General features: G+C 40.0%; 1 protein-coding gene across 1 annotated transcript in view; it reads left to right on the top strand.

Moving 5' to 3' along the window:
* arfgef1 (ADP-ribosylation factor guanine nucleotide-exchange factor 1 (brefeldin A-inhibited)) overlaps positions 1 to 26,745 on the top strand; it is a 53,820-nt gene that overhangs the window by 14,105 nt on the left and 12,970 nt on the right. Inside the window, 14 exon segments of the mRNA XM_037694222.1 lie at positions 7,835 to 7,865; positions 11,808 to 11,964; positions 12,165 to 12,311; positions 14,080 to 14,259; positions 17,019 to 17,379; positions 17,475 to 17,591; positions 17,805 to 17,827; positions 19,549 to 19,749; positions 20,567 to 20,700; positions 21,808 to 22,042; positions 22,129 to 22,228; positions 22,375 to 22,514; positions 22,590 to 22,698; positions 26,024 to 26,225. Of these exon segments, the coding sequence (XP_037550150.1) occupies positions 7,835 to 7,865; positions 11,808 to 11,964; positions 12,165 to 12,311; positions 14,080 to 14,259; positions 17,019 to 17,379; positions 17,475 to 17,591; positions 17,805 to 17,827; positions 19,549 to 19,749; positions 20,567 to 20,700; positions 21,808 to 22,042; positions 22,129 to 22,228; positions 22,375 to 22,514; positions 22,590 to 22,698; positions 26,024 to 26,225 (2,137 nt within the window).

Below are 26,745 nucleotides of genomic sequence, written 5' to 3'. Positions count from 1 at the left end.
GAAAAATCCTTCTCTCTAGCCATCCCTCTGTGGTTAATCTGCCAGTCATCTTTTTGTATTTGCCCTCTTCGTCATCGTTTCCTTCTGTTCAATTTAGAGCATCTGCTTCATGTCTTCTTTCCAGTTTCTGGTATGTTTTTTGTGGTAACGTTACATTGCCACATACAGGCATGGCATACTTACCACAGCATTTTGGTCATTTTCTTCATTTCTTTGTGGATGATTGACAGTTGTAATACAATGCCATGTTTGCAAGGATATTTTTAGTAATGTAAAAAAAAAAAAAGGACAACTTTAGAACAAAAACATTTCCATGTGACCAAGACATGAGACAGTTGTTATCTTCCACACCTCATTCAACCTTAAAATCCCAGATATATTTACCGGCAGTAAAGGTAGGTTTGTATCACGGAGCCTCATTTTTGTATACAGGTTTGTGAAAAGACAGAAAAAAATACATTTGATTGATTTGATGTCCCTGAGTACACATTCTATAAATCTGAATATGCCTGAAGAGGGGATGTGAGCTGTGACTCCTTCGTCAGTAATCCTAGAGCAAAAGTGTCCAGTCCTGGTCCTGGAGGTCCACTACAGGCCTCATTAACATGTTGTTGAGTTTTTTTTTTTACTCCAGTGCACCTAATTTGAATCAATGGGTGATTAACAGGCATATGTAGACCACAAAGCAGTTATTTAATCATTGAATCAGGTATGTTGAAGCAGGGAAACAAGTGAAACATGCAGTATAATGTCCCTTGAGAACCAAGATTGGACACATCTCTATAAAAGGGTCATACATTTGCTAGGCACTTCCAACAGATATCTGCTAAGGAATAATTTGTCCCATCAATTAGGTAGAGGGATGCCTATAAAGAGGGTGATATAAGTGGGTCTCTTGGCAGCAGAAGTGGACTAAACTGTTTGAAGACCAAGTTGCTTCTTGAGGTAAAAAAAACAATGTGTTGTTTAAAAACAGACTGCCATCTTGCCTATGCATGTTAACGGATGGGCTGTTTAAATCGTAAAATTAATCATGTACACTCATTCATTAGCACAAATAGTACACTCTTAGTCTCAATTTGATGTTTGTTTTTACAGGGACGTTTTGATGAATATTCATGCACATCTTTTTTCAAATCTGTTTGCATAAACAGAGAAGCACGAACATTCAATTTAAGAGTATGAATAGTGTGCGTAAATAGTTTGAGCTGTAAATCAAAAGGGCGAGGTGACAGATCCCCTCTTTAAGCTTTATAAAAGTTTTTCTTTAGATACTTGAGTTTTTAGCTGTTCATGCAAAGCTTTTGACCTTTGGCTCAGGGTTTCCCAACACCACCCTTGATGATTCATCAACTTATCTGTTATTGCTACCATTTGCATCCTAAGAGGCTGACTACACGATTGTGAATTGATATCTAAGCCTTGATCTGCTTTTGCTCAGCGCAAATGAAGGGGATGGATCACTGATAAGCTCCTTTGAAACACATTTTAAATAAAGCATGGCTGTAACTTGTCGCAGCTCTCCGTCAGCTTCAGCATTCAGGTGCAATCTTGCTGGGTTTTCTTTCAAGGCTGTTTACCTCAGCTTCTCAGACAGACTGTAACCTGAAGCTGAGGTTTGTGTCTTTATCTCTCAGAATAGTTTGTCTCCTCAATGAAATTTAAAGCTGTTTATAAACCTTTATTTCTCGGTCTTTTTATAGTCCAGTAACCACACTTAAACTGTGCATTCTCATGCTATTTTCCATTTTTATACTATATTTTAGCCATACTCTTTAATGCTGTGTAGATGAACAGATGCTCTGATATATTCATCAATTAACGCGGATTCCTCATTTTTCTGAACTGAATAAAACGTGCATTGAATTTAATGAAATGCAAACGTGAGACGTCATTTATATTTGACCCATCAAAATGAATGCGGTCATTTATTTACAGAATCAAAGTTTAACATCAAACATTTACATTAATTTGGCAAATTATGAAAATAACAACATAAGCAATCAATCAGGAAAAATCATACGGCCATGATTTTTCCGTTGCTTCACCACAGACATTTATGAAAACTGTACAATTATGATCTTTTACCCACACGGATGTGGATGAGCACTTTACACAGACATTTCTAAATATCTGGAAGAATTTCTACTTGAGAGAAAAGTTTCAAGATGGGAAAGGAGTTAAAGAAGAGTAAAAGATGGGGTTTGAAGGAGTGTGTTAACAGAACGGCACTCTCTGGGCTTTCTTCAGCTTTTCTTACGGTACACTTCGGTGGTGAAATCGACTCTTTTACCTGGAGCTGTCTCAGGCGAGATTCCGTTTAACGCACCCTTCAGCGTCTCCGTAGGATGCTGTTACTCCTCCGGAGTAGCGGCGAGACTGTCCGACACAAGCTCACCTCAGTGGAAAATGTTATAATCCCATGAACCTCGGAAGAGCTCTGTTGTCATGTCAGGATCATCCCGTCTCTCACAGAACTGTCTTCTCTCACAGAACTGGACAGAACTGAACTCCACCGAACCGAGTGGAACCCTCACAGAACTCCAGCAGAACTGAGTAGTTTACAGATCTCCATCAGAACTGAACAGAACTGTCCCAGAACTGTTCCAGCACCATCCCAGAACTGAGTAGACCAGGAAGTACCGACATTTTAAAGAGCTCTTTCCCGGTTCACTTTTGGGAGTATTCCCATTGGTCAGAAACAACCAGACGGGGTGTGTTTTGTGACGTAAGAGGTTAGAAGACAGCAAGAATTGTTATGAAACAGATCAGAAATGTTCTCACAGACAGAGAGAGTTTTGTTTTGGCGAGTTTAGAAACAGGTGCGAAAACCTCTATATTTACGTCTGAGAGGATTCTAAAAACATGACAGTTCGTTCTAACAACTTGTTTTGCGTTTGACTCCAACCTTGGACCAACGTACACTTGCTCATTCAAAGGCAGAAATCAGAAAATGCATAAAAATCTGTAACAGACCTCAACATGAATTCTAACTTTGCATGAGAAAAAATCATTACACAGTTAATAAAATTGATTAGTTCACTGCAACATCTAAAATGGTTTGAACTAAGACACTTTGATTATCAACATTTGTAAAATAGTAATGATAATAAAAAGAGAGTGTTCTTTTCACTTGAATCTTCAAGAAAGAAAGTCTCAGGATGGGTGAACCTGTATTTCTGGATTCAAATCAATAAAATGACAGTTCCTGTCCCACAAGGTTCTTAAGGTCAAGGGTTTTGACCTTAGGCTTAGTCGTGACACCAGATTAAGTTCACTACAGCTGCCACTTGGATGTTTGGTGTGAGCTCACTCCAGGTGGAGTTGCTGATCATCTCATGTATTTTTCAGTTGTTTCTGTTGTGAAAAGCTCGTATATCAGACTTTGTTTTGTTTCAGAGGAACACAGGCTATGTTTGCTTTAATAAGTCTGCCACTGAGCTTATAGACTCACACAGATGTACCATATGTGGCATGTGTGTCTGTAAATGGACTGTTTTCATAATAAATTATAATTGTAGCATGTGGGCTGAAGCTGAGGTACCAGAAGCAAATGTTTTTGTTTTTTTTTGGAAATTAGGAAGTTTTTATTTCCCTGTATTGTAGGTTCTGAGTTGTATTTGCAGCATGGAAGTACCCAACTCAAGTGTATGTGTTCATTTTGTACACTTGCTGGTAATCAGAAACTTGTTTTTTTTGCCCTTTCAATTTTATACAAACTTAAGTGAAATTGTAATCACTCCAAGCTGATATGAAGCCAGATTTTGACCACTTGAGACTACTTTATTGTTTGAACTTGGAAGAAAAAAAAGACATTGATGTTTTTGGGTTAACTTTGGTCGGCTCTGTGCTGAGGTTTCTACTTTACCAAGTACCAGGAAAAATGGTTTTTCTACATGTAATTGACTCGCATGTCTCTTGAAAATGGGGAAAAAGGCATGAAATTACTTTGGGAGGCAGCTGTGGCTGAGTGGTTGGAGCAGTCGTCCTCCAATGGGAGAGTTGGGGGTTAGATTCACCAGCTGAAATGTCCCTAGACAAGACACTGAACCCCTCATTGCCTCTATTGTGTGTCCTATTGGTGTATGAATGTAATATCACTGATTATTCTTTGTACAGATCTAGTAGAGTGCTGTATGAATGGGTAAATGAGGGCATAGATTGTAATGTAAAGCACTTTGAGTATCTTGACAAGATAGAAAGGTGCTATATGCGGTAAGTGCAGTCCATTTACCATTTTAAAAAGTCTCTAGGAGTATTTGCCATTCTGATCTTAATGCTCGTTTATTAGCAATGTGTCATCATCAACTACTAGGATCAAGATTGCACAATACTCAGTAAAATTAGTTGTTTCAATTGGCAAATTACAGCCAGACCAAAAGCAGCATTTCTTAGTTTCTCCGATGTTTAAAGGAAGCATGTTTATGGCTGTAGTATATGGAATAATGTGCAGAAACACCAGCACAATAAGTTCTCTGAGCAACAAATTAAAATTGGTTTGAATCATTATTCTAGTGCATATTACACAGTTTTAAGTTTTCCTAAGCATATATAAACAGAAGGTCTTGTTTCATTATGCCTGGGTTGTCAATGAATTTGGTAGAGGTTTCAGTCTCAACACTTTGGTGGTTCTTGGGTTGTTCTTGAACATCACAAGTTTTCTCAAAGCTGACGGAGACTGTTTTTTCCTTGAGTCCTTGGGGAAAAATGGCTTTAACTTTTAAAAAGTTAAACACATTTAAAAAAGTTTTGAATTGATGTTCTTGGGAATCTTGTGGTTAACGTCAACTAGCGTGTCAAATTTAGACTGCTGGGCAACCCTTATGCAACCAAACCCGTTTTCCATTCTTCACCATCATTGAATACCCAGTTTGCTCATAAGATAGTTTGCCTTAAAATGTGTAAAACAAGAAAAGTCAAAGGTTAATGAGCAGTGCCTGTTTTTCAGTACATCTGCTCGTGAATCTCTCCACGTGGATGTCTGTCTCGTTTCTGTTAAGGCTCATAAACGTTGACTCAATTACATACTCAGAGGAAGACATTCATTTAGATTCGAATGTTTTCTCTGTTTTTCTTTTTCTTACTTGCTCGGTATTGTTGCGTTGTAGCTGAATAATAGATAAGTAGAGCCAAAACCCTGTTCAGTTTCTCTGTTGACAACCTGATACTCGGATCTCGTGTCAGATTTGGATCTGCAGACAGACGCTGTCGAATCCAAAACAACCCTTCACTTCTGCCTCTCCACTTTCTTTGCTGAGTTGCACAGTAAAACAATTTTTTTTAAACCTGCCTAAATTTATTTCCACTGAGATGCTAAATATTCTCTACAAATGGATTTCTTTTTGAAAAAGACTCTGAGCCTTGCAGCAGTGAAATAATTGAGCATGACTGTGGTTTTCCCCCCAACAACCGTGGGCAGGTGCAGCTCTGAGAGGACGCTGCCAATTGTAACTGCTTTTAAACACTTCATCATTCAAGGCCTCCTTTAATGTCTCGTACCAACAGGCCTCTTTTTTTTTTTTCCTTGCTCTATTTTTGTCCCTTCCTTTCACTCTCATCCTTCCCTCTGTGAGCGTCCTTCTCATTTTATGCTCTTTTCTGTCAGTTTTCAGTAATTTCGTACAGTTGCTTTCATGTCTTGAGGTCTGTGAAATAAACACACATTGGCCGGGCTCTTGGACTCATTGCAAAGTGAATAATAATTACATTTTTGACACTGTGCAGCAGCCATGTTAACAAGACTTCTTTCTGCTTCAACAAAATAATCATCTTTTCAAAAGAAGAAAACAAAGCTAGATATTAAAATAAAAATGCCTGTAATTAGTGATGCATCATTTGCAGCTACCTTTGTCAATCTCACTTTCCAATTTTGGAAAGCTGATTCAAATTTTTGCCAATTCTAAATTCCCACTAAGCATTATGATAACCAGTAAATGTTTTTCCTCTCATTTCAAGTTAAGCTGAAATTTGAAAGTGTGTTCATAAAAATAATTTAACAAAAATCTCAAAACATTTCCATTTTCTCCAAAACAGCCCCTGATTAGAGTTTTTTCCCCTTCTTCTTTCACTGAAAATTTACATATATGGTAAATATTACTCTTGTAGGTATTGATCAAAGGTTTTTATACAAATAAAACTACTGATACTACTATTATATGATCATATATTGATATACTATTGAGTGATTCCCCTACCATTATACTGGCGCTCTGCCTACAGAACGTAGTGCTAAGATGGCAGGTGGGCAACAAACGTGACTCCATCCCATCCCTCCTACCCTGTCGACAAAAACAAAATACGACCAGCACCCCGCCAAGGGAACTGATCTAGGGGAAACACTGCTATTGATAGATTTTTATATTGCTTAGCATTGATTTGTGCTGCTTCTTTGAGTTTCACTGCCGTTTGTCCTACTTGAGTTACCGTAGCTTCCTGTAGTTAAACCCTGATGCAGTAAAGACGTGTTATTTAACATCGTTTTAAGTTTTTAGTCGCTAAACCCTACAAAATATGTTTGTAAATAATAGTTGTTGTCATAACATCACCATTTTTATTAATGACAGTTTGTATATAAATTTACAGTGATAAACATTATGCTAAACACATTAGCTTCCTATGGCAATTTAAGGTTGGCGTTTATGCTAATTGTTGATCAGCAGCCTGTGTTTATAAGGGGCTTTTGATATGTTATTGTTCACTTTACCTTCGTCAACTTGCTTTCAAATAATAGCTCTTACACAGACCGCTGAACTTAAATATGTCATCTGTTGAAGTGGCAGCTGGTATTTAAATGAAAACTTTAAACTGTTTGAACTACAGACAAACTTCCAAAGAGAATGGTTTTCTTTAGTAGCCTCTTACATCTCTTCTTCCTCTTGCCTTTGTATTTAAACACCTTTATAGATATCGGTATAAATGTCTAGCTTTTTTTATATGACTATCATTTTCACACACTTAATAATAATTGTAATTGTGAAGATAATGCTTTAGCAAATTCATTCAACCTTTATTTAGACAGGTTAATCCCATTGAGCCTCGAGGACTCATTTACAAGAGACCTGAAACTTGGTATCAAGTTATAATATCAAGTTATATTATATAGTTATTAAATATTTTGTATCAAGTTCAACTCCCCGACCCAAGTTTTCATGGGTTGGGAAGTTTTTTTGTTGTTCTTGTTGTTGTTTTGTAGTGCTAGATCAACTAACCACTGTTGAAGTTGGTCAACCTGAAAACAAACATCAACCCAAAAATTTTAAAACCTAAACGGGGATGTTGTACATTTAAGAGTTTCTTAAATAATATATATATAAGCTTATAATAATAATAATATAATAAGAAGTTATTATTATATTTTTTTGATTAGTTTAATATTTTCTTATTCTCTGAAAGCTGTCTTAAGCAACCATCCACAGGAATTTTTTTTTTAGTACAAAAGAGCCATTTTTGGAACAATTATTGAACAATATCTAATTTTTGAAAGTGAGCTTCAGAGTAAACATGCTCCCTGTCTTGTTTCCTGTTTTTAGTGTATTTCTGTGGCAGTGCTACGGCGCCACATAAGGGTCTGCCATACAGACCCTTACAGCATTTTTGGTTGTTTTCCATGTATTCATATTGATAGACATTTCTTGAAATATTGTTTGGGGGGGAATGGAAGCACTAAATGGATAATTTTAGAAAAAATGCATATTGTTATGAAGAAGACTGTAATAAATAAGTAAAATTGATTGACTTAGTCAGTGCTGTCTTTTCTTCAGTAAAATACTACCTAAAAACGTTATTTTTTGCACTTGAATCACTTAACAAGTTGTTTCTTTTCTTTCTCTTTCAGAGGAAATCAAGGAGGAATCCAAAAAATTAAGGTAAGCCACTGATAAATTGTATAACACAAACAGGGATTGGTTGTTTTAATGGGTTTTGTCTTTTAGATGTGAAATTTTTGGCTCGTTTTCGGGCTTTGCTGTGGATTCCTCCTGTGTTCAGACTAGTGAAGATTAGACGTGTGCACGTGTCTCTTTGCATGGCTTGTTTCCAAAAGCCCCCTTGTGTTGTCATTAATGGGCTTCTTTATAAAGCCATGCCTCTTGTTGAATTTTTCTTTTTTTATTGTGTGCCCTGTTTGTGAAAGGGTTTGCCAAGTAACAGGCTTTGGAATGTGACATCGACCCCCCTCCATCTTCTTTTCATGCTCCTTCTTTTTCTTTCTTTATTTCTCTATTTCCATTTGTTCAACCAATTTCTTCCAGATTTCACAACTGATTGATCAAAAAGTCTGGTTTCATTTTGGGTGCTTCTCTGCCCCCTTTTATTTCCATATTTTGCACGTATGAATACAAATTACATTTTTGATAGCCTCTAGTTCTATTTAAACTGAACTTGTGCATTCATGAGGTTTTAAATGAAAAACATCCTTGAAATCTCAATAAGAGAATTAGGTTGTATATATATTTAAACATTTTTAAATGGTATAAAAAACATATTGATGTTTTAATTTTTGTTTTTTGTTCAGATTAATAGAGAAATTACTTATTCAATACATTAACCATCCACTAACCATGTCTGTGCGCATTTGTCTGCAAAATACCTGAACCACTGAACAGATTTTAATGTACATTTACAATTGATTAGCTGTTGGAGTAAACCCCTCCATGGCCTCCACAGCTAAGTTAGTGTAGAAAACAAAAATTTGTCTAACTCAGTCAGTTTTACAGATGTTGAGCTTTAATATGTTGTGGTAGTAGCTGAGAGTCTGTACTTTTGAGCTTAACACATTTAGCGACATATTTACCTAAAACTTTGGCATTAGCTGATGGAGTCGACCGCATTTGTGTTGGCATAAAATCCCACAAACCACTTGATGAATTTAATGAAACCGTCAGAAACTAATCATTGGATGTACATCTACAGCTGATTGATCTCAGAGTCAATCCAAATCTTCTCAATTCAACTCAAAATTTGGACCATTTTAGGATTTGTTGGCTGTTTTTATGAGCAGTTATTAGCTGGAATACATTGCAGCCAAGCACAGAATTTTTATTAATTCTTTTTTTACTGCAATAATGTTATTTATTTTACAACTACTCATAAACTGAATAACTGTTTAACCTCTGTCAAATATCTGTGTTAGATGAGATATAAAAGTAGAAAGCTGAAATAGATCATTTTATTGGGTGGTTGAGTTAATTGGTCACATTGAAAGAATTAAACTTTGGACATGTCTGTATGTACCGAATCAATGACCAAGTAGGAAAGTAAAGATGTAGCAGCTGCTACAACAATTTTATTGTTGCTCACAGTATAGTCTTTTAAACAAGAATGCTCTTTTTTATATTTATTTATTTATAATTGTAGAATTGCGCCGTTCGGGATGGCTGCATGTTGGAGTGGCTCTGTTACTTTCATTCTGAGTTATTGCTTTTAAAAACTTTGATTCCTCTTTTTCTGGACATAAATCACTTTTCAGATGACTATTTACTCTGGTATCGGATGCTGTGCAGCTGGAAGTATTTTTACTGAAACATTTTTTTTTAACTTTTGAGCATATGTTATGATGTGTAACCATGGTAACAAGGTGTTTTTTTTTAACAATCAGAAGCTACTGATTAACATCTCAAAAGCTCAAATACCTCATCTACAGCCTCAAATCCCAAATGAGTTGAAAAGGAGGCACTGCGGACAAATTCCCATCAACCTGGCGGCGATGTTCGAGTACCTGACCGCCAAGATCCTGGAGCTGGTGGGGAAACTCTGCTCGTGATAATGGGAGGACCGGGATCATCCCCCAGCACCTTCAGCAGTCTGTCCGTGACGATGAGGAACTCTGCAGACTGCTGGGCATCACTCAGGGAGGAATTCTGCCTGGCATTCGGGCTGTCCTGCTGCTCAGGAGGCCCGAGAGGCTCGCCGGATCTGATAGAAAGCTGGATCCGGGTGGACGGATTGGTATCTGTTGCCAGATTCTTCGGATTTGCTGCAAGAGATCCTTCCTGTCCACAGCCATCTGCATCTAACAACTCTTGAATGAAACTAGGATAATGAGCTATGGCAACACTTAATTTCCCTTTTGGATTAATAAAAGTATTTTTGAATCGAATTGAATTTTAAGTGTCCAAGTTCTTCTAAGGGTAATAAATATACATTTATTGATGTTAAATGAAGATGTTGCTTCAGACGGTCGTAGTGAAGAAAGAGCTGAGTCAACAGACAAAACTCTTGATGTTTTGGCTTGTGTATGTGCCATCCTTCACCTGTGGTCAGGAGGTTTGGATCATGACCGAAGAAACGAGATCCTGGATACAAGCAGCTGAAATGAGCTTCCTTTGCAGGGTGGCCGGACTCAGCCTTAGAGATAATGAGGAGCTCTGTCATCCCGGAGGGAGCTCATTGTAGAGCCTCTGCTCCTCTGCGTTGAAAGGAGTCAGTTGAGGTGGTTCAGGCATCTTATTAGGATGCCTCCTGGACACCTCCCTTTGGGGGTTTTCTGGGCATGTCCCACTGGGAAAAGAAGAACCAAGAACACACTGGAGGGGTTATATCCTCTGGCATAGGAACACCTTGGGGTCCCCCTGGAGAGGCTGGAGTGTTGCTGGGGCAAGGGATGTCTGGGTTTCTCTCCTGGACCTGTTGCGTCATTGACCTGACTTTGGTTAAGAGTAGAAGATGAAATTAAAAATGTATATCAGCCTTGCAGCACAAAAAATATAAATGCAGGCCTTGCTGTCTGAGAAAAACTGCGCTATATTTTGTTTGTGTCCTGATCGCCACCTCAGCCGAGTGAATTGTGATAAATGACAGAAACAGATGGGAATCGATCCTGCACATGAGCTGATAGAGTTGCTACTTATCACTGAATCACAGCTTCACTTTGTTGCACAAAACATATTGTAAAATGTCTCATTTTCTTTTAATTTGTCTTATTTTGTAGCCGATTTGTTTAGCCGAGATATCTCTATGGTCAGTTCTGTGCTCTTGCAATCTGAAGGTTGCAGGTTCAAGCCCAGTTTGCATCAGCTCTTTGTTTCCATCGCTTCACCATCTCTTGGTTTTCTTTATGCTTGTTTCATCTTTTAATTTCTGCTGCTTCCTTTGTTGTTTGCCACCCTCATCCTTTACAAGGCACCTCAGCAAAGCCTCCGTCCTCTCATGCTCCACTGTGAGGTCGCCCGTCTTAAAAGAGCTGAAGTCATTCTTCTTCATTGCCAAGACATAAACAAAGCAGCCTCCTCCTTCACTATCTTGTCTGCCTCCCTCCTCAGCTCCCACCCTTCCTCTGTTTTTCTCTACTTTCAGCCAGATCTGTGGGTGTGGTGGCAGCGGTTGGGGAAGCTGAGCAGACATAGCTGCTGAAAGCGATGGTCCATGTTTTATTTTATTTTTTCACTCAGTAAAAACAGCTGCATCATTTGTTGTTCTAGTGGTTGTTCAGAGAAAAATGACAAACCTCAAGATGTACAATTCTCTCACTGTGTGAGATCAGGTGACATTTTGAAGCATCCTTATATTCAGTGTAATATTGATTTTGTTTGCCCCAGATCTGAGCAGAGCTCGGGGATACCTTCTTTAAGGTTCAGTATGTTTACCGGTAATATTGTGCCCCAGCTTTAGAAGAAAGGGGTGTCATGTGTGGTGACGCATAACACCCCTAACACTTTGTTTGTCATGCTCCGTTAGTTATGTCTGGGTGAAAGAAAAATTGTGAGTGTCGGACTGATTTATGAACCCTGGACTGAGTGATCAGTGTTGATCTCATTGTTTCTGTCTCTCTTTTGTTTTGTTTTGTTTTTTCTTGCATTGTTCCTCCTTAGTCCACCCAGTGGAGATGGCAAATCTGGCTCCAGCACTTTACCGCCAATCAAATCGAAGACAAACTTCATTGAAGCCGACAAATACTTCTTGCCTTTTGAGCTAGCTTGTCAGTCCAAATGTCCCCGCATCGTCATCACCTCCCTCGACTGTTTACAGGTCAGTGGATGGACGGCTTAGGCAGCAGACCGCCACATGTTTGTACGAGTGTTTTCGGGTGGAAGCTCATAAAAGCACATCTTGGCCAAGTCTTGAGATGTGAACTGAAATCCCTGGAGAACTTCTCCTTAGAATAAAAGTGAGCAAGTTGTGCGCTCTGGCTCTACAAGTTGTTTGTGTTTACTTATCTGCATCTGTAGAAGCTGATAGCATATGGCCACCTGACGGGCAGCGCCCCGGACAGCACGGCTCCGGGCAAGAAGCTCATCGACAGGATCATCGAGACCATCTGTGCTTGTTTTCAAGGACCTCAGACTGATGAGGGTGTGCAGCTACAGATTATTAAGGTACCATTACAATGGTGGCTGTAGCCACTTGTTTTGTTAGCCCTAAGCCTCATTTAACTCTTAATTACTTAGCCTAGCACCTGCAGCCTTTCTGTGTTTTAGCTTTTCATACACAGAAATCATTTTTTGTTGGGAATTAAAACAGTCAAGGACATCTGGCTAAAATCTGACTAAATATGGTTTAAAAGTGAAAAGTTTGTAGACGTCTAAACCTTGTTGTACATGATGATTCTGTATTGAAGTACAGAGCACATTGACGAGTATTCTTCAAACAGTTTTGGCTTGCAACAGATAAGTCGATACAATAATTTCCAAATGTAAACAAAGTCAGAGATGCCAGGTCAAAAGCGAAAAGGCTATTCTTTTTGCTCTTTGTTTTCTGTAAAGAACCTGGGATTAAAAGCTGTTGGGACGGGAGTCGACAGATGTAGAATAATTTGGGGGGAAGAAGCCAAGCCGTGGAGATCGTGCAAGCAAAAGTTGCGGCTGCGATCATATGCAAATGAGTTACGCTGAGAAATTCTGAATGGCTGATCACCTAGTTTAGTTGTAAACAGAAGCAATAAATATTTGTTGTTTTCTAGCACAATCTTATGAGTTTGCATAACAAAAAAGATAATTTATTGATGTATAAATTGTTTGAAGCATGAAACATTAAAAAACAAAAGGGGTGCACCGATTGCAGTTTTCTGGCTGATCACCGATTTCTACAAAGTCTGACCTGCCGATTCCGATTTTGGCCGATACTGATTTTGTTTTATAAGCGACACTGTCAGGTGTTATAAAGTCACAATGCACCTTCAATTTTCCAATCTTATTTTATTGAAAAACATACCCTTCAGCAATATCCTAGAAGAATAAAAACTTTTTGAACTGGCCATGAGGTAGTGCTCTGAAATATAAATGAAGTTCAGAAAATTGTTGTTAAAACTAAAAAGAAATCTGTAAAATCAGTTTCTTATTGGCCGATTTTCAAAAAATTAAGGAAATCGGGCCCGATTTATCGACGCACCCCTAATTTTGACAGCTATTATAAATATTATTATTATTATTTTTAACTGGGATTCAACAGATTCCTGTAGTGAGCCTGTGTTGAGCACGCAGGCCAGTTATGGCCCGAGAGCCACCAGTTGACTTCTTTAGTTTGTTAGCCTTGGGTTTCTCTGAAGTCCTGCAACTGAAAGCGAAAGGATTAATATTTTTGCTTGCACATGTCTGTTGTTAGCAAAATATCTTGTGAACAACTGGATGAATTTTAATGAAGCTTAACTGTATTAAATTTTTTTTAATTTTGTTGTTAACCAAATTCAAAATATTTAAGTTTCAAACTCAAAAATAGCTGTAACTTTGTCAAATGTGTTTGACAAGTTTGATGTGGTAGTAGCTGAGAGTCATCCTCAACATGTACTGTATTCTGAGCGCTGTTATTTGTTGGGTGGAAGTTTGTCACCTTGTTGGTGCCATCATTTTATAATAATTTATTCAGAAGTATTGTTTGTAAGCTGACAGTTTATAGTCTAAATGCTTTAACTTGTCTGGTTTTTGTTTCTAAGTAAAAGAAAGAGATGAGATTTTTTTAAATTGAACACAGACTTTAAAAACTTTTTGAGAGCGCTGACCGTGTGTGGAGTCATTTAAAATAAAATAAACACATAACAAAGACAGCTACACAAAAAGGTGAATTAGTATAAGAAATAAGAGGATTTATATTGAGTAATTGACGTAGTGTGAAGCTGAGTGAGTCTTTCCTTCTGCCTCGTTCCTCCAGGCTCTGCTGACGGCCGTGACCTCCCAGCACATAGAAATCCATGAAGGTACCGTGCTGCAGGCCGTCCGCACCTGCTACAACATCTACTTGGCCAGCAAGAACCTCATCAACCAGACGACGGCGAAGGCCACGCTCACACAGATGCTCAACGTCATCTTCGCTCGCATGGAGAACCAGGCAGTACGTGAAACTATGTGCAAACACACAATCGTCTGTAGAAACACACAAGTGGGACGGACAAGACTGAAACCTGCTTATTTTATTTCATCATTCAATTTTGTTCATTTAAACCATGTGTTCCTCTTTTAATCAGAGTTTCTATGTTTGGAAGGACATTTTAAGTGTTGCCTTCAAAGACAGCTTGCTCTAATGTCATCTTTTTCTTTTTGAATGACACTTTCCCCTTCCTCCTCCTCCTCCTCCTCACCTGCCTCCCTCCCTCCCTACCTTTTTTTTCGGACACGTAGCTTACAAATCACAAGCTATCTTGGTCTCTGGCCTCCAGAAAGCGTGACCGCCAGGTAAAGCGTGCAGGACTTGCCGTGATATTGCCTGATCAGAACTTTTCAACTCTTTCCTGTGTGTCTGTGTTTGCGCTTTTTAAAATTTAGTTAAATTTTTTTTTCCCCCTCATCCATTCGTGCACTCATCCGTTACTCTTCCTTTTCTGCTGCGCTGCAACAAGAATGCTGTCTTCCACCGTCTGCTTGCTGTGGCTTCTCTTCTCATCTTGCTTTCCCACAACTTCCTAGGTTATAAATGCACCTGGTTGTGGTAAATCTTTTTAAATATTTAGTGTCTCTTAACGCTTGCCGTAGTTCTTGTAGGATAATGGCACTGAGACTGTGATGAACAGGAGTCATGAGTAGGAAATAAAGAAAAGCAGACTTTGAGTCTTATTATATTGCCCTGCTGCTAAAGGAGATACTCTTTCTGTGTTTGTGTGTATCCTACTGGTTACAGCTCAGCTTGGTCTGATCTCGCGCACACACACACACACATAACTTACCCATGTCCACATTGGGGACGCATGTTTTAATACCCCACCTTAGGGGACACCCCTTTCTGACTAGTGGTTTTGGTCCCCAATTGCCAACGTGTCCCTTAATGACTGATGTCTGTGCTTGCTCAAGTCCCCAAATGGAACCTACACAAACACACACACACGCACACACACCGTTCATGATCCAGGTGAGGTGGCATTTAAATAATGAGCTTAGTTTGTTTGTGCTGCCTCGACTTTCCCCTCCGGTATGTTTCGTCTGCTCCTATTTGATACTAAACGTTCATTTAAAAACCTGCCTCGTTCAGTTTATTTTGGTCACATTTACGTGTGACAATAGCAGCAGGCTCGTATAATTGGAACCGAACGGCTCCTAATAGGAGCGTGCTTTTCAAATCAAGAAATAAAACGTCTGATTAAAGTTGTAAGATGAGCTGAAATGCAGTACGCCCAATAAAGCCAATATTATGTCATCGCTCACCAACAAAAGGTGAAGGCGGACGTGTTTTGAGCCAACTTTTCTGTCTGTTAGCAAAATATCTCTTGAACCACAAAACGGATTTTAACGAAACTTGCAGGAAGTAACCACTAAATGTGTGTCTACAACTGAATAACTTTTGAAGTCAACCTGATTAAAGATGGCCGCCACAGCCTATCAATTTTAGCCAACACAAAAATGTTGATTTTATAGATATTGAGCTAAATCTTGTGGTAGTAGCTGAGGCGCATCTCAAACACATATTTGGTGCTTTAACAGATGTGCAAGGCCTTTGTTTAAAATGTTGCCATTGACTATTCAGAGTCAACTCCATCAGTCTGTTCGCAAAACTTGTAATGAATGAAACTTTCAGGAAATAATCGTGGTATTTTTATCTATATCTGATTAACGGACTGTAGCTCAGTCAGTTTCACAAATATTAAGCTAAAACCTGATGTGGTAGTAGCTGAGGGTCATTCCAAACAAATGACTCCTTCGATATTTCATGAAATTGCACATTTCTCACATTAAGATGATTTTAGTTTAGCTCTGGCATTAAAAGCAACGAGTGTTTGATATGCACTCCTTCAATAAACACGAAGCTTTTCATTTTATCTTGAATTTAAGGGATTAGCTGTTCATATTTCCCGCTTGTGGTTGGTTTTTATTCCTTTTTTCCGTTTAGCTTGAGATGGATCTTCCTGAATTTGTTGCTTTTTTTAAAAACATTTTCATACATGCCTCATGTCCCTTTAGCTCCTGGAGATGCTCAAGTCCACCTCTCTGATTTCTTTTTGCCCTTTTTCTTCTCTTCTGTGCATTTGGATCGAAAACGCTTCGAAAGCTGTTGTAACTTTAGTCTGGCTGAGAGATTTTGCACCGCTTAGTTTGTTTTTTCTCTCTTTTTGCACCTGTGTTGGTGTTTTCTGTGAAATATTAATGTGTTCAACTGCGGAGGCCATTTTTATTATCTGCTGAGACAAATGGTTCAGATATTTCCTATTAAAAGTCAAAATGTTTAAATAGGCAGCCTGAACGCACCGGTTCACCAGCGTGATGATGTTATGGTGCTTGTAACTGTGTGCAAATGTCTCGTGACCCAGCAAGCTGAGGCGTGGCGATGCCGTGTCGCTCCCTCTCTATCAGACATGTCAGCCATGACACATCAGAGCGTGCCCGTGTGAGCCGTTTTCCACCAGAAGTGCTTTTTTTAAACGCACCAGAAAGCATGAAGTGACTTCACATGTTGTTTTAGTAGCATGTCAGTGGAGATTCATGTACATTTCCATGCAGCTGACACGTTTTCAGAACATACGAGCTATATTTGTGTCTGCAAACAGGCTGATTAAACTAAATGCTGATATATTTAATTAATATTTGCGTCTTCCTTCTGCTGTTTTTTTTGGTTTTGTTTCTTCTGTTGTATGTTTGTGTGCGTTTTCCCCCTTCCCGCCTCAGCTACAGGAAGCGAAGCAGCTTGAGAGAGATCGGCACCGCCAGCACTCCCCAGTCACCCAGCACGCTGAGCCAGAATCCCCGCAGCTCCAGACCCCTGTTCACCCGCCCGCCAAGACTTCGACCCAGCAGGCCAACGGGCCCGTCAGCCCTCGGACCCCGAGCATCACCTTCCCATCCACTCCGTCCACCCCAACCACCCCCTCGACACTGGCCCCGGAGTCCAGCAGCAGGTCTGTGTCCGGGGAGCAGGAGGAGCAGGGGCCTGTCTACGAGAACCCGGATCCTGAGAACGGTTCTGAGTTCTGTGCGGTTGAAAATGAGCAGACAGAGGCGGACCAAGCCACCGCAGCAGCAGCACAGAGTACGACATTTTTCTGCACTGCGGTAAAATCAGTGGCGATAACACGTTAAATTGTTTTAATTTGCAACATCGGCTCCTTTTCTTATTATCTTCAGCATCCAAACAGCATGAACGAGCAGGTGAGGAGGAAGAGGAGGTCCTAAACTATGAAGAGAAAGCCCAGGAAATAGTTCAGAGTATTCTGCAGGAGGTGGTCAACACAGTTGCAGCAGGTAAGACTGAATGTTTGTGCTTCACTAAGATTTTTTTTTTTTCCCAAAATGGCACTTCCTAAATCCAGATTGTAGTTTGCACCAGTTTGTGCAGAACAGATTTGAGATTTCACACCACAATGCTGTGATTTGATTTAAACGTACAAATGGTTTAGAGTTCCAGTTGATTCCTCTCAAGAATCAGCTATTTATAAATAACATAAAAATAGAAAGGCCAGAAATGTCTGTGACATCCAGTGGGAAAGATTATGTGACAACATAAAAATGGATTAAAATAAATACGACAGGATTTATAGTTGGAAGAAATGCAGTTTTTAAAGCTTTATAAAGCTAGATGGGTTGTCACTGTGCAACATCTGTGTCTCAAATGAAATGTGATTCGCAACAAATGATGTGTATAAAACCCTAAAGCTGAAATACTTGTTGGATTAATGGGAAATTTTACACTTTTCCTCAAACCGTAAAATCGAAACTGACAGTTGTGAGATTTTGTAAACATTAGTATTTTAAATATTTCTGCTCTGAGTCTACTCATAAATGATTTTTGTTGGTGACAACATGAAGATTAAGCAAAAATCATTTTTAATAGTGTGAACGTTTATGAAGCATTCACACTATTGTGGTCCATTTTTCTTCTGTACGTTTTTCAGCATCTTTCTTGTTCCACAATTTTTGTGCTATTTCAACAACTCATGAATCAAAACATTCAGCTTGTTCAGGACAATCCTGCTGTGACTTTTGGTATTGGTGCAACTTTAGCTTTTTGAAATATTTAGCCTTTTCTGCCTTTTTTTTCTCATAGAAAATGAATTGAGCTCATTTTACATCCTTCAGATCTTTAGATCTGTTTACAACCTTTTACTGCTCCTTTCACATTTTGTTCCGGTTCAGCTTCTTTCAGCTTCCTTCTGCAAAGTAAAACTTTTTTCAGATACTTTCAGCTAATTTCAGCTGGTTTTTTTCAGCTGTTTTGTGATCCTTTCTGATTTATTCTGCCAACTACAACATTTTTGTGCTTCTTCAAACTTCTTTCTGCTAATTTCAGCTTATGCTCCTTTCAGCTTATTTCTGCAAGTTTCAGCTTTTTCTGCAATTTCAGCTACTATTTAAGCTTTTGCAATAAGTTCCACATTGTTTGCGCTCATTGAAACTTTTTTCAGCCTATTTCAGCAAAAATGTGATTTCTCCACTTCCTTCTGGTAGTTTAAGCTTCTTTTTAGCTATTTTTTGCTAAATCAGCTTTTATCTGCTCATTTCTTCTTCTTTCAGCCAAATTGGGCAAACATGCATTCTTTCTGTTTTCTCATGCTAATTTAAGCTTGTTTTACATTTTCAGCTAACTTTAGCTTTTTTTTTTTTTTTAGCTAATTTAATGTTTTCAGATAATTTCAAGTTTTTGTGGTAATTTCTGCTACTTTCAGCTTATTAACTTATTTCTGCTCCTTTCAGCTTTTTCTGCTAGTTTAAGCTTCTTTCTGCCTTTTCAGCTACTTTTCAGCTATTGGTTGTTAATTTCAGCATTTTCTTTAACTAATTTCCTAATTTTTTTGCTCATTTCTGCCTATTTAAACCTAGTTCATCAAATATGTGCTCTTTCTGCTTTCTTCTACTTCTTCATTTCATCTACATTTCTGCATGTTTTTAGCTCATTTCAGTTTTTCAGTAAGCTCTTCTGAAATAAGCTTTCACACTGCATTTTCGCAGGAAATGCAATTTCTCTAGTTTGTTTGATCTTCTAAAAAGTTCCTTCAGATCCTGGTAAACATGTCACAATCGCCTTTTTGAATTTGTATTAAATAAAGGTGCCATGGTGAACTCCAGATTAAAATTAGGAGTTTCTTGATGCTTTGATGGTCGCTTACTGTCAGGTACCATAGCGAGGTATTTACAGGTGTAAGTGTCTGTTGTCATCACAGGCCACTGCCTGGATCCTGTGAACCTTTGCTCCGAAACGAAGAAGTCTGCTAGCGAGCCGGCTGAGCCGCAGCCCACTGAGCCGGCGACGGAGGAAATCCAGAGCTCGCTGGAGGACGAGGGCACCGTGGGGAGCGACAGTGAGCATGTCCACGCCAACGGCATTCCCGGCACGCCCATCTCCGCCATCTTCACGCCCTCATTGCCTGATGATAGGCTGTCTCTGTCCTCCACTGACACTCAGGTGAGCGACGGAGATCAGCCAACGCACCGCTCTCCGTTAATCTGGAAATCACTGATTGTGAACCCTGCCCCCGGTACTTTTCCAGAACACACTGTGAGGGTAGATTAAGAAGGTCAACCCAATAAAACGTTCACAGATCACTCTGAACTGCTGCCACCACGTTAACGGAGAGCAGCACGCTGCACAGTCTTGACGAAGCTCCAAAATTCACAGTTGAAACTCGTGCCTTCGTGTAAGAAGTTGTTTTTCTCTGAAAAAAGAAGCTGAGAACTTGTTTACTGATTTTTTTTTTTATTAAAAGCTTTGTCTGAAAAATGCTAAAGAGCTCAAACCACACCAAGTGTCCACCATTTTGAGAACCGAAGAGCTACAGCCCATGTCATGTCAAGGGGCGTCTCTCCCATTTTTCTTAGAGACACACTGCTCGCTCCCTCACTATCCATCCTTCAGTTCAAACAGTCTTATACTGCCATCCGGTGGTCGAAAAAAGATACTACACCCGAAACAAATTAACAAACATTCCTTCTTAAATTTGACAATAATTGCCAATTATTATAAAATTTCAAACAATAATGTTGTTTATCAAAAATAATTTCTGAAACAATTAATTGTCCAGCAAAATTTATCATCGTGACAGTCCTATTGTCTGCTGAAAATTGAAGGCTGTGATTTACTCGAGACAAAAAAAACTTGGTGTTTTCTAGAATCACTCAAGTAATCTCGATTAATCTGGAGGCCTTTAATCTCCCTCTTGCCATGTTAGGTGGTGTTAGAGGAAGAAATCCAGTAACCTCGCACTTCTTTTTATTCCCCTCAGGAATCAGGAGCGACACCGGGACAGCCGCCAGGCGCTAAATTCTCCCACATCCTGCAGAAAGATGCTTTCCTCGTCTTTCGCTCGCTCTGCAAGCTGTCGATGAAGCCGCTTTCAGACGGACCGCCTGATCCAAAGTAAGATGTTTATTATCGAGGTAGAAACGCTGTTAAAATGTTTAAGGTTTTAAAATAAGGATTGTGAAGCTTTATTTAGTGATGAAGGAAATGAGGCATCACTGTCTGAATCACTTCCTGGTTTTACGAGATGCACAAACTCCATTCTCTCTCTCCCTCTCTCTTCTTAAAGCAACAGGAATGCAGAATAGATGATTTTGCGTCATATTTTCTCTGACTTGTCTTTTCTCAGAAGAATTATATTTCACCAGCTTGTACTGATGGTTGATCCTTCTGTGAAAGTGAATTTCGTGCATCTTGTTTCTGTCTAAAACTCTTGCTTTTTCCCTCCAAATTGTTCTAATCTTGTGTTTTGTTTATGTTAGTTTGTCCCTAACAAGGTTATTCTGCCTGATATCACTCTGTCAGACCAGAACAACACACATGCACCCCCCCCCCCCCAACACACACACACACACACACACAGAAGAGTTGCAGAGTTATCGAGTGAAAATAAAGGCCTAGTATTCCTTGAAGGAATCCATAACAGATATGTAAAGGATTAATATTGCTGTGCCTCTGAAACTGTAAATGGCTTCAATAAGTCTCACATTTTGTGACTAAATCTGCTCAAAGGAATGATGATTCCTCTTAAAGGTATTATGGGTAAAGCTACACTCATGATCATGAACAAAACTTAGTGTTTTACCTCGTTTTGTAGTGATTTTTTTTAAATGTTGATTCACAAGATCTACACAAGGCGAGGTCAGTGAACAAGGCCAGGCTGATTCTGGCAGATCCTGATCATCCACTCCATGGTGAGTTCAGGTTGCTTCCATCTGGACGCAGATATCTGCTGCCCAGATGTAGGTTGAACGTACTGAAAAACTCATTTATTCCTGTAATGATCAGGCTTCTCAATGAACAGTGATGATTTCTGTATTGGTATTTTAACGTCTCAATGTCTTGTCTTCCATGAATGTTTTGTGTGTCTACCGACTGCGAAACAAATTGCCCCTTGAGGATAATAAAGATTCTTGAACTTGAATAAAACGGAGCCATTTCCTCTTATTTTACACAAATTATATTTGCTTACCAGATTTGCGTTTCTTCCTCTGCCTGCTTCAGGTCCCACGAGCTGCGCTCGAAGGTGCTGTCCCTTCAGCTCTTGCTGTCGATCCTGCAGAACGCCGGGCCCATCTTTAAAACCAACGAGATGTTTATAAACGCCATCAAACAGTACCTGTGCGTGGCTCTGTCCAAGAATGGCGTCTCCTCCGTGCCTGAGGTCTTCGAGCTTTCACTCTCCATCTTCCTCACGCTGCTCTCCCACTTCAAGACGCACCTCAAGATGCAAATCGAGGTGAGATGGTTCCTTTTCTTCAGTCTCTCATAACTGCTGTATTCTTCTTCAGTCTGTCTACATTGTTGCCTGCTGTCTCCCTGCAGGTGTTCTTCAAAGAGATTTTCCTGTATATTCTTGAGACGTCCACAAGCTCCTACGACCACAAGTGGATGGTCATACAGACCCTCACCAGAATATGTGCAGGTTGGTGCTCTGATGAAAAAAACTGAAACGCTTTCAATAACTTTGGTCGGTGATGCAAGTGTTTAAAGCTTTATATAGTTATTTATTCATGTGTGGCTGATTTAATAAAAGCAGTCGTCCCAAACAAGTCTTTTTCGATCTTTCAGATGCCCAGAGTGTGGTGGACATCTATGTGAACTATGATTGTGACTTGAATGCTGCTAACATTTTTGAACGTTTAGTCAACGACCTCTCAAAGATCGCACAGGGCCGAGGAGGCCACGAGCTCGGCACAACGCCTCAACAGGTGAGCTTTAATTGTCTGGCTCTTAATCCTACAGCTGCTTTTACCAGTTAAGAATTCCTCCGTTCGTTTTTCTAGGAGCTGACGCTGAGGAAGAAAGGCCTTGAATGTCTGGTGTCCATCCTGAAATGTATGGTGGAGTGGAGCAAAGACCAGTACGTCAACCCAAACTCCCAGACCAGCCTCGGTGAGTCGCTGAAGGATGGAAGGAACAAAAAAAAAAACTTAATTTATTGCAGTCTTTTCCTTCACACTGTGCGGCAGTGGATTTTGGATAATCAGCATAAAAACAAAGTTATGAAGGGAGAAGATGATGAGCCGAGTTTTAGCTGCAGTGTGGAGCCGGGGTGAGACGTTCTGCCAGCTGGGCAGAGCCCAGAAGCTGATTCAGGACTCGGAGTTGAGTCTGTTCCTTATTCTGGTCTGGAAGCTGTCCTGGCTGCTCCTGGGAGGCTAAGAGACCGGCTGCTCTGCAGTTACAGCAGCTGATAAGGGATTAAGTGTTTCTTCTGGAAAAAGATGGCTGGGTGGGCAAACGTATTAATTCCTGGAGAGGATTTTTGAAGAAAAGTTTGGATCCAGCTGATCCCAGTCACTGTAGCTTTTCTTCTGTCACATGTGGCTTGGAATCATTTTACATCTCAGACAAAGACGGTTTTTTTGCTGTAATTGTTCAGATTTAATGATTTCTGTAAGCAGACTTCCTTGTAATCTATCTGGTTTGGTCTCCGTTTCTCTCTGAGGTTATTTACTGCTGTTTGTGATGAGGTTTGTACCAATGTGTATGGTGGCACTCAGTTGACCGAAGAATCTGCAGCTCCAAGAAGAAAAGCGAGCAATCATCTGTTCAGTTCCAGACTGAAGAAGCGGTGAGATAATGCCTGAGAGCATAGAAGCTAATCCAGGAGATTTACCCCACCCCCCACCCCCACCCAGCCAAGGAAAAATAGCAATACCTTACACTTAAATGTGATGAAACACCAATCTGTGACATGTGGAGCACATCCTTTGTGTGAGACCAGCCCACGGGGTCTTATGCTCAACGGAGGATTTCTGTTAGCTGAAGGAGGAGCTCAAACTGGGATGAAGTGCAACTTTGTGAAAAGACTGGAAAGATATCCCATAAGCCCCTGGGACAACCCACAGGCCAGCCTTAGGCTAAGCTGTCAGAGATATCCAGCAGAGGCAGCTCTGTTGGCTGCTGGGGACATGATTCTGCCAAAACTCCTAACAGCTCATTAGTATCCAGGCAGCAGCTCATATGTGAAATTAAAATCTTAAATTTGTGTTGCTGGCTGTCGGGGATTCTCTCTAATACGGTGGGTTTTGCTTAATGAGTTGTGGCTGCAAAGCATTAAAACGTCCAGCGTGTTCTTTAATTGAACTGTAATGTTTTGGGTCCATTTCTTCATTATTTACTTGTTTCATTTTCCTTTTTTTTTTCTGGATGACTTCAAAGCAAGAGCAGGTAATAAATATTAAGACGGTATGAAGTGTTTGGTAGAAACTGTTTGCAAATGTGTAGAAAATGATAGTTTTTAAGCCCGTCATGCCTTTAGTTCTTTTGCTGCATTAGATTGTTCAGTGCCCTGAGATGACTTCTGTTGTGACTTGGTGCTATATAAATAAACTGACTTGAATTGAATTAGCCCTGTGGTCCCCAACCCCCGAGCCGTGGACTGGTACCGGTCCGTGGGCCAATTGGTACTGGGCCGCACAGAAAGAATACATAATGAGTTGAAAAGGAGGCTCCGTGGATGCATTCCCATCAACCTGCCAGCTGTGCTAGAGTGCCTGACCACTGAGATCCTGGAACTGGCAAGAAATGTGGCTTGTGACAGCAGAAGGACCGGGATCGTCCCCCAACACGTGCAGCCAGCTGTCCACATTGACGAGGAGCTCAGCAGGCTGCTGAGAGGAGTGGCCATCGCTCTGGAACGAGTTCAACCCGGCATTCAGCGATCTTGCAGCCTGGGGGGAACCGAGAGGCCAGCTGAGTCTGGTAGACTGATTGGATGGAATCTGCCCCCATTTTCTTCAGATCCGCAGTTGGACGGACCTTTATAAGAGATCCTTCCTGCCTACAGCCATCAGTATCGATAACAACTCTTTAAAGAAACGAGGATAATGAGTTACAACAACATTTAATTTCCCTTTGGGATAAAGTATTTTTTTAATTGAACTGAATTTGAATAACACGTTATTTGCTTTTTATTTAGTATCTGATTCGGAACATTTTATTTTGAAAAAATACCAGATTCTCTCCGTCACATCTGTCTATAACTCGCTCTTGACGCAGGTTGAGACACTTGCCTCGGTCTCACATGGCTACCTTCTTAAAGGGGCTGCTCCCGCCGGTAACACACCTCGGCCTTGCTCTCTGGCCTCTCTCTCCTGGAGATGCCTCACCTCCAGGCAGGATCTCTGACGCCGCCCGCCCCGCATGATGTCTCCTCGGCCGACTCTTGCTCCGGTCGGCCTCCCTCCCTCCAGCAGGCGGCAAAGGGACTTCGACTTTTCCTTCTGCCTGATCCTGGTTCGGACGCAGAGGGGGAGAAGCATCCCGGGTTAAAGTCATGGCAGAATACCCTGAGATCGCCACAACAGCACTAATAATGTTAATAAAGTTGCATAAACAGTGGATTCACATTTATTATTACATTTAGAAAATACAAGTTTTTATGGCGGTCGTATCATTTTGTTTTATTTATCCGCCACACCTTTAAAGATCGGTCCGTGGCGCAAAAAATGTTGGGGGCTGCTGAATTGGACGACTCATATTTGGGGTTTTGTTGCACACCATTATAAACTTTAACCAGAACCATGCCTGGGCTCAATTAACCTGACAGAACCTCAGTGCCTGTTCCATCAGTAGAAACTTTTTAAATTTGTCATTTAACTAATGACAATGCAACTTTTAGTTCAATTTTCTGTCTGTAACCAGCGTTCCTTCACCTTTTTCCACTCAGCTGTTGCGCATCTAACATAGCAATGAGGCTGTCGTGAATGTTTTAGAGTTTCTGATGGGTAATCAGACGCCACAGCTCCACACGGCGAGGGTCACAGTGTGGATTTGCTCCAGCGACAGCAGTAGATTCTTGACTTCTTCATTCACTGTTTGATATTCTACCTCTCTTGGCATTTAAGTTCACATTTTCCCCTTTTTGACCGCCTGGAGTGTTTTAGATAACCGTCCTTTTGTAATATCCTCCCCTTCCTTCCTGTGTTGATCTTGTTCCATTTGAGTAAGTGTGTAGTTGTGTGTGTGTATATTTAACATCACTGCTATCATTGAGAGGACTTCTTTATTTTTTTCTTTCAAAATTAAATTTAACTCCGAGTTCTGCTCTTCAATCTGCTTGTTTTACTTTTAAACCTCCAAGTTAAATTTATGTCAGTCCCCAGTAGTTTCACCTTTATGGTGGTTTCTAGAGCTGTTTTATACATTAACATTTGTTTCCATTTATGTACCATCCTTTGTTAGTTCTACTTTTTGTCTGTTTGATTCTCAGGCCAGGAAAAGCCTTCAGAACAGGAAAGCACGGAGTCCAAGGCCTCCGAAACCATAAACCGCTATGGGAGCATCAATTCTTTGGACTCCACCGCCTCATCTGGAATCGGTAGCTACAGCACGCAGATGTCAGGAACTGATAACCCCGAGCAGTTTGAAGTCCTCAAACAGCAGAAGGAGATCATCGAACAGGGGATCGACCTGTGAGCGCACAAAGATCAGTCGTTTGATTCCTTTAAACCAGACGTGGGCAACTTAAGGCCCGAGGGCCAAAATTGGCCCTTAATCAGGCCCTGCAATATCCTTAGTTAAAAAAAAAATTACAAAAAAGTTTGATTAAAAAACAGCAATTTATCAAGATTTAAGGAAATTTAAATAAACAACTTGCACAAAACTTAAAAAAAAAAAAACATTTTTAAGTCATCGTGTTTCCATAACTAGACTAAACCTTAAAGACTTAAACACAAACATATGTTTTTTTGCATATTTCCACTAACATGTATAACATGTTAAGCTAACGTGTATAGCATGTTAAGCTAGTGTGTATAGCATGTTAAGCTAATGTTTATAACAGGTTAAGCTAACGTGCATAACATGTTAAGCTAGCATGCATAACATGTTAAGGTAACGTGACCAACATGTTAAGATAGTGTGTACATGTTAAGCTATCATGCATAACATGTTAATCTAACGTGTGCGCAACATGTTAATCTAACGTGTGCG

Source organism: Nematolebias whitei, chromosome 20, assembly GCF_014905685.2.
Source record: "Nematolebias whitei isolate Nwh7 chromosome 20, NemWhi1, whole genome shotgun sequence".
Classification (NCBI taxonomy): domain Eukaryota; kingdom Metazoa; phylum Chordata; class Actinopteri; order Cyprinodontiformes; family Rivulidae; genus Nematolebias; species Nematolebias whitei.
This window is presented reverse-complemented; position numbering and strand designations above follow the sequence as displayed.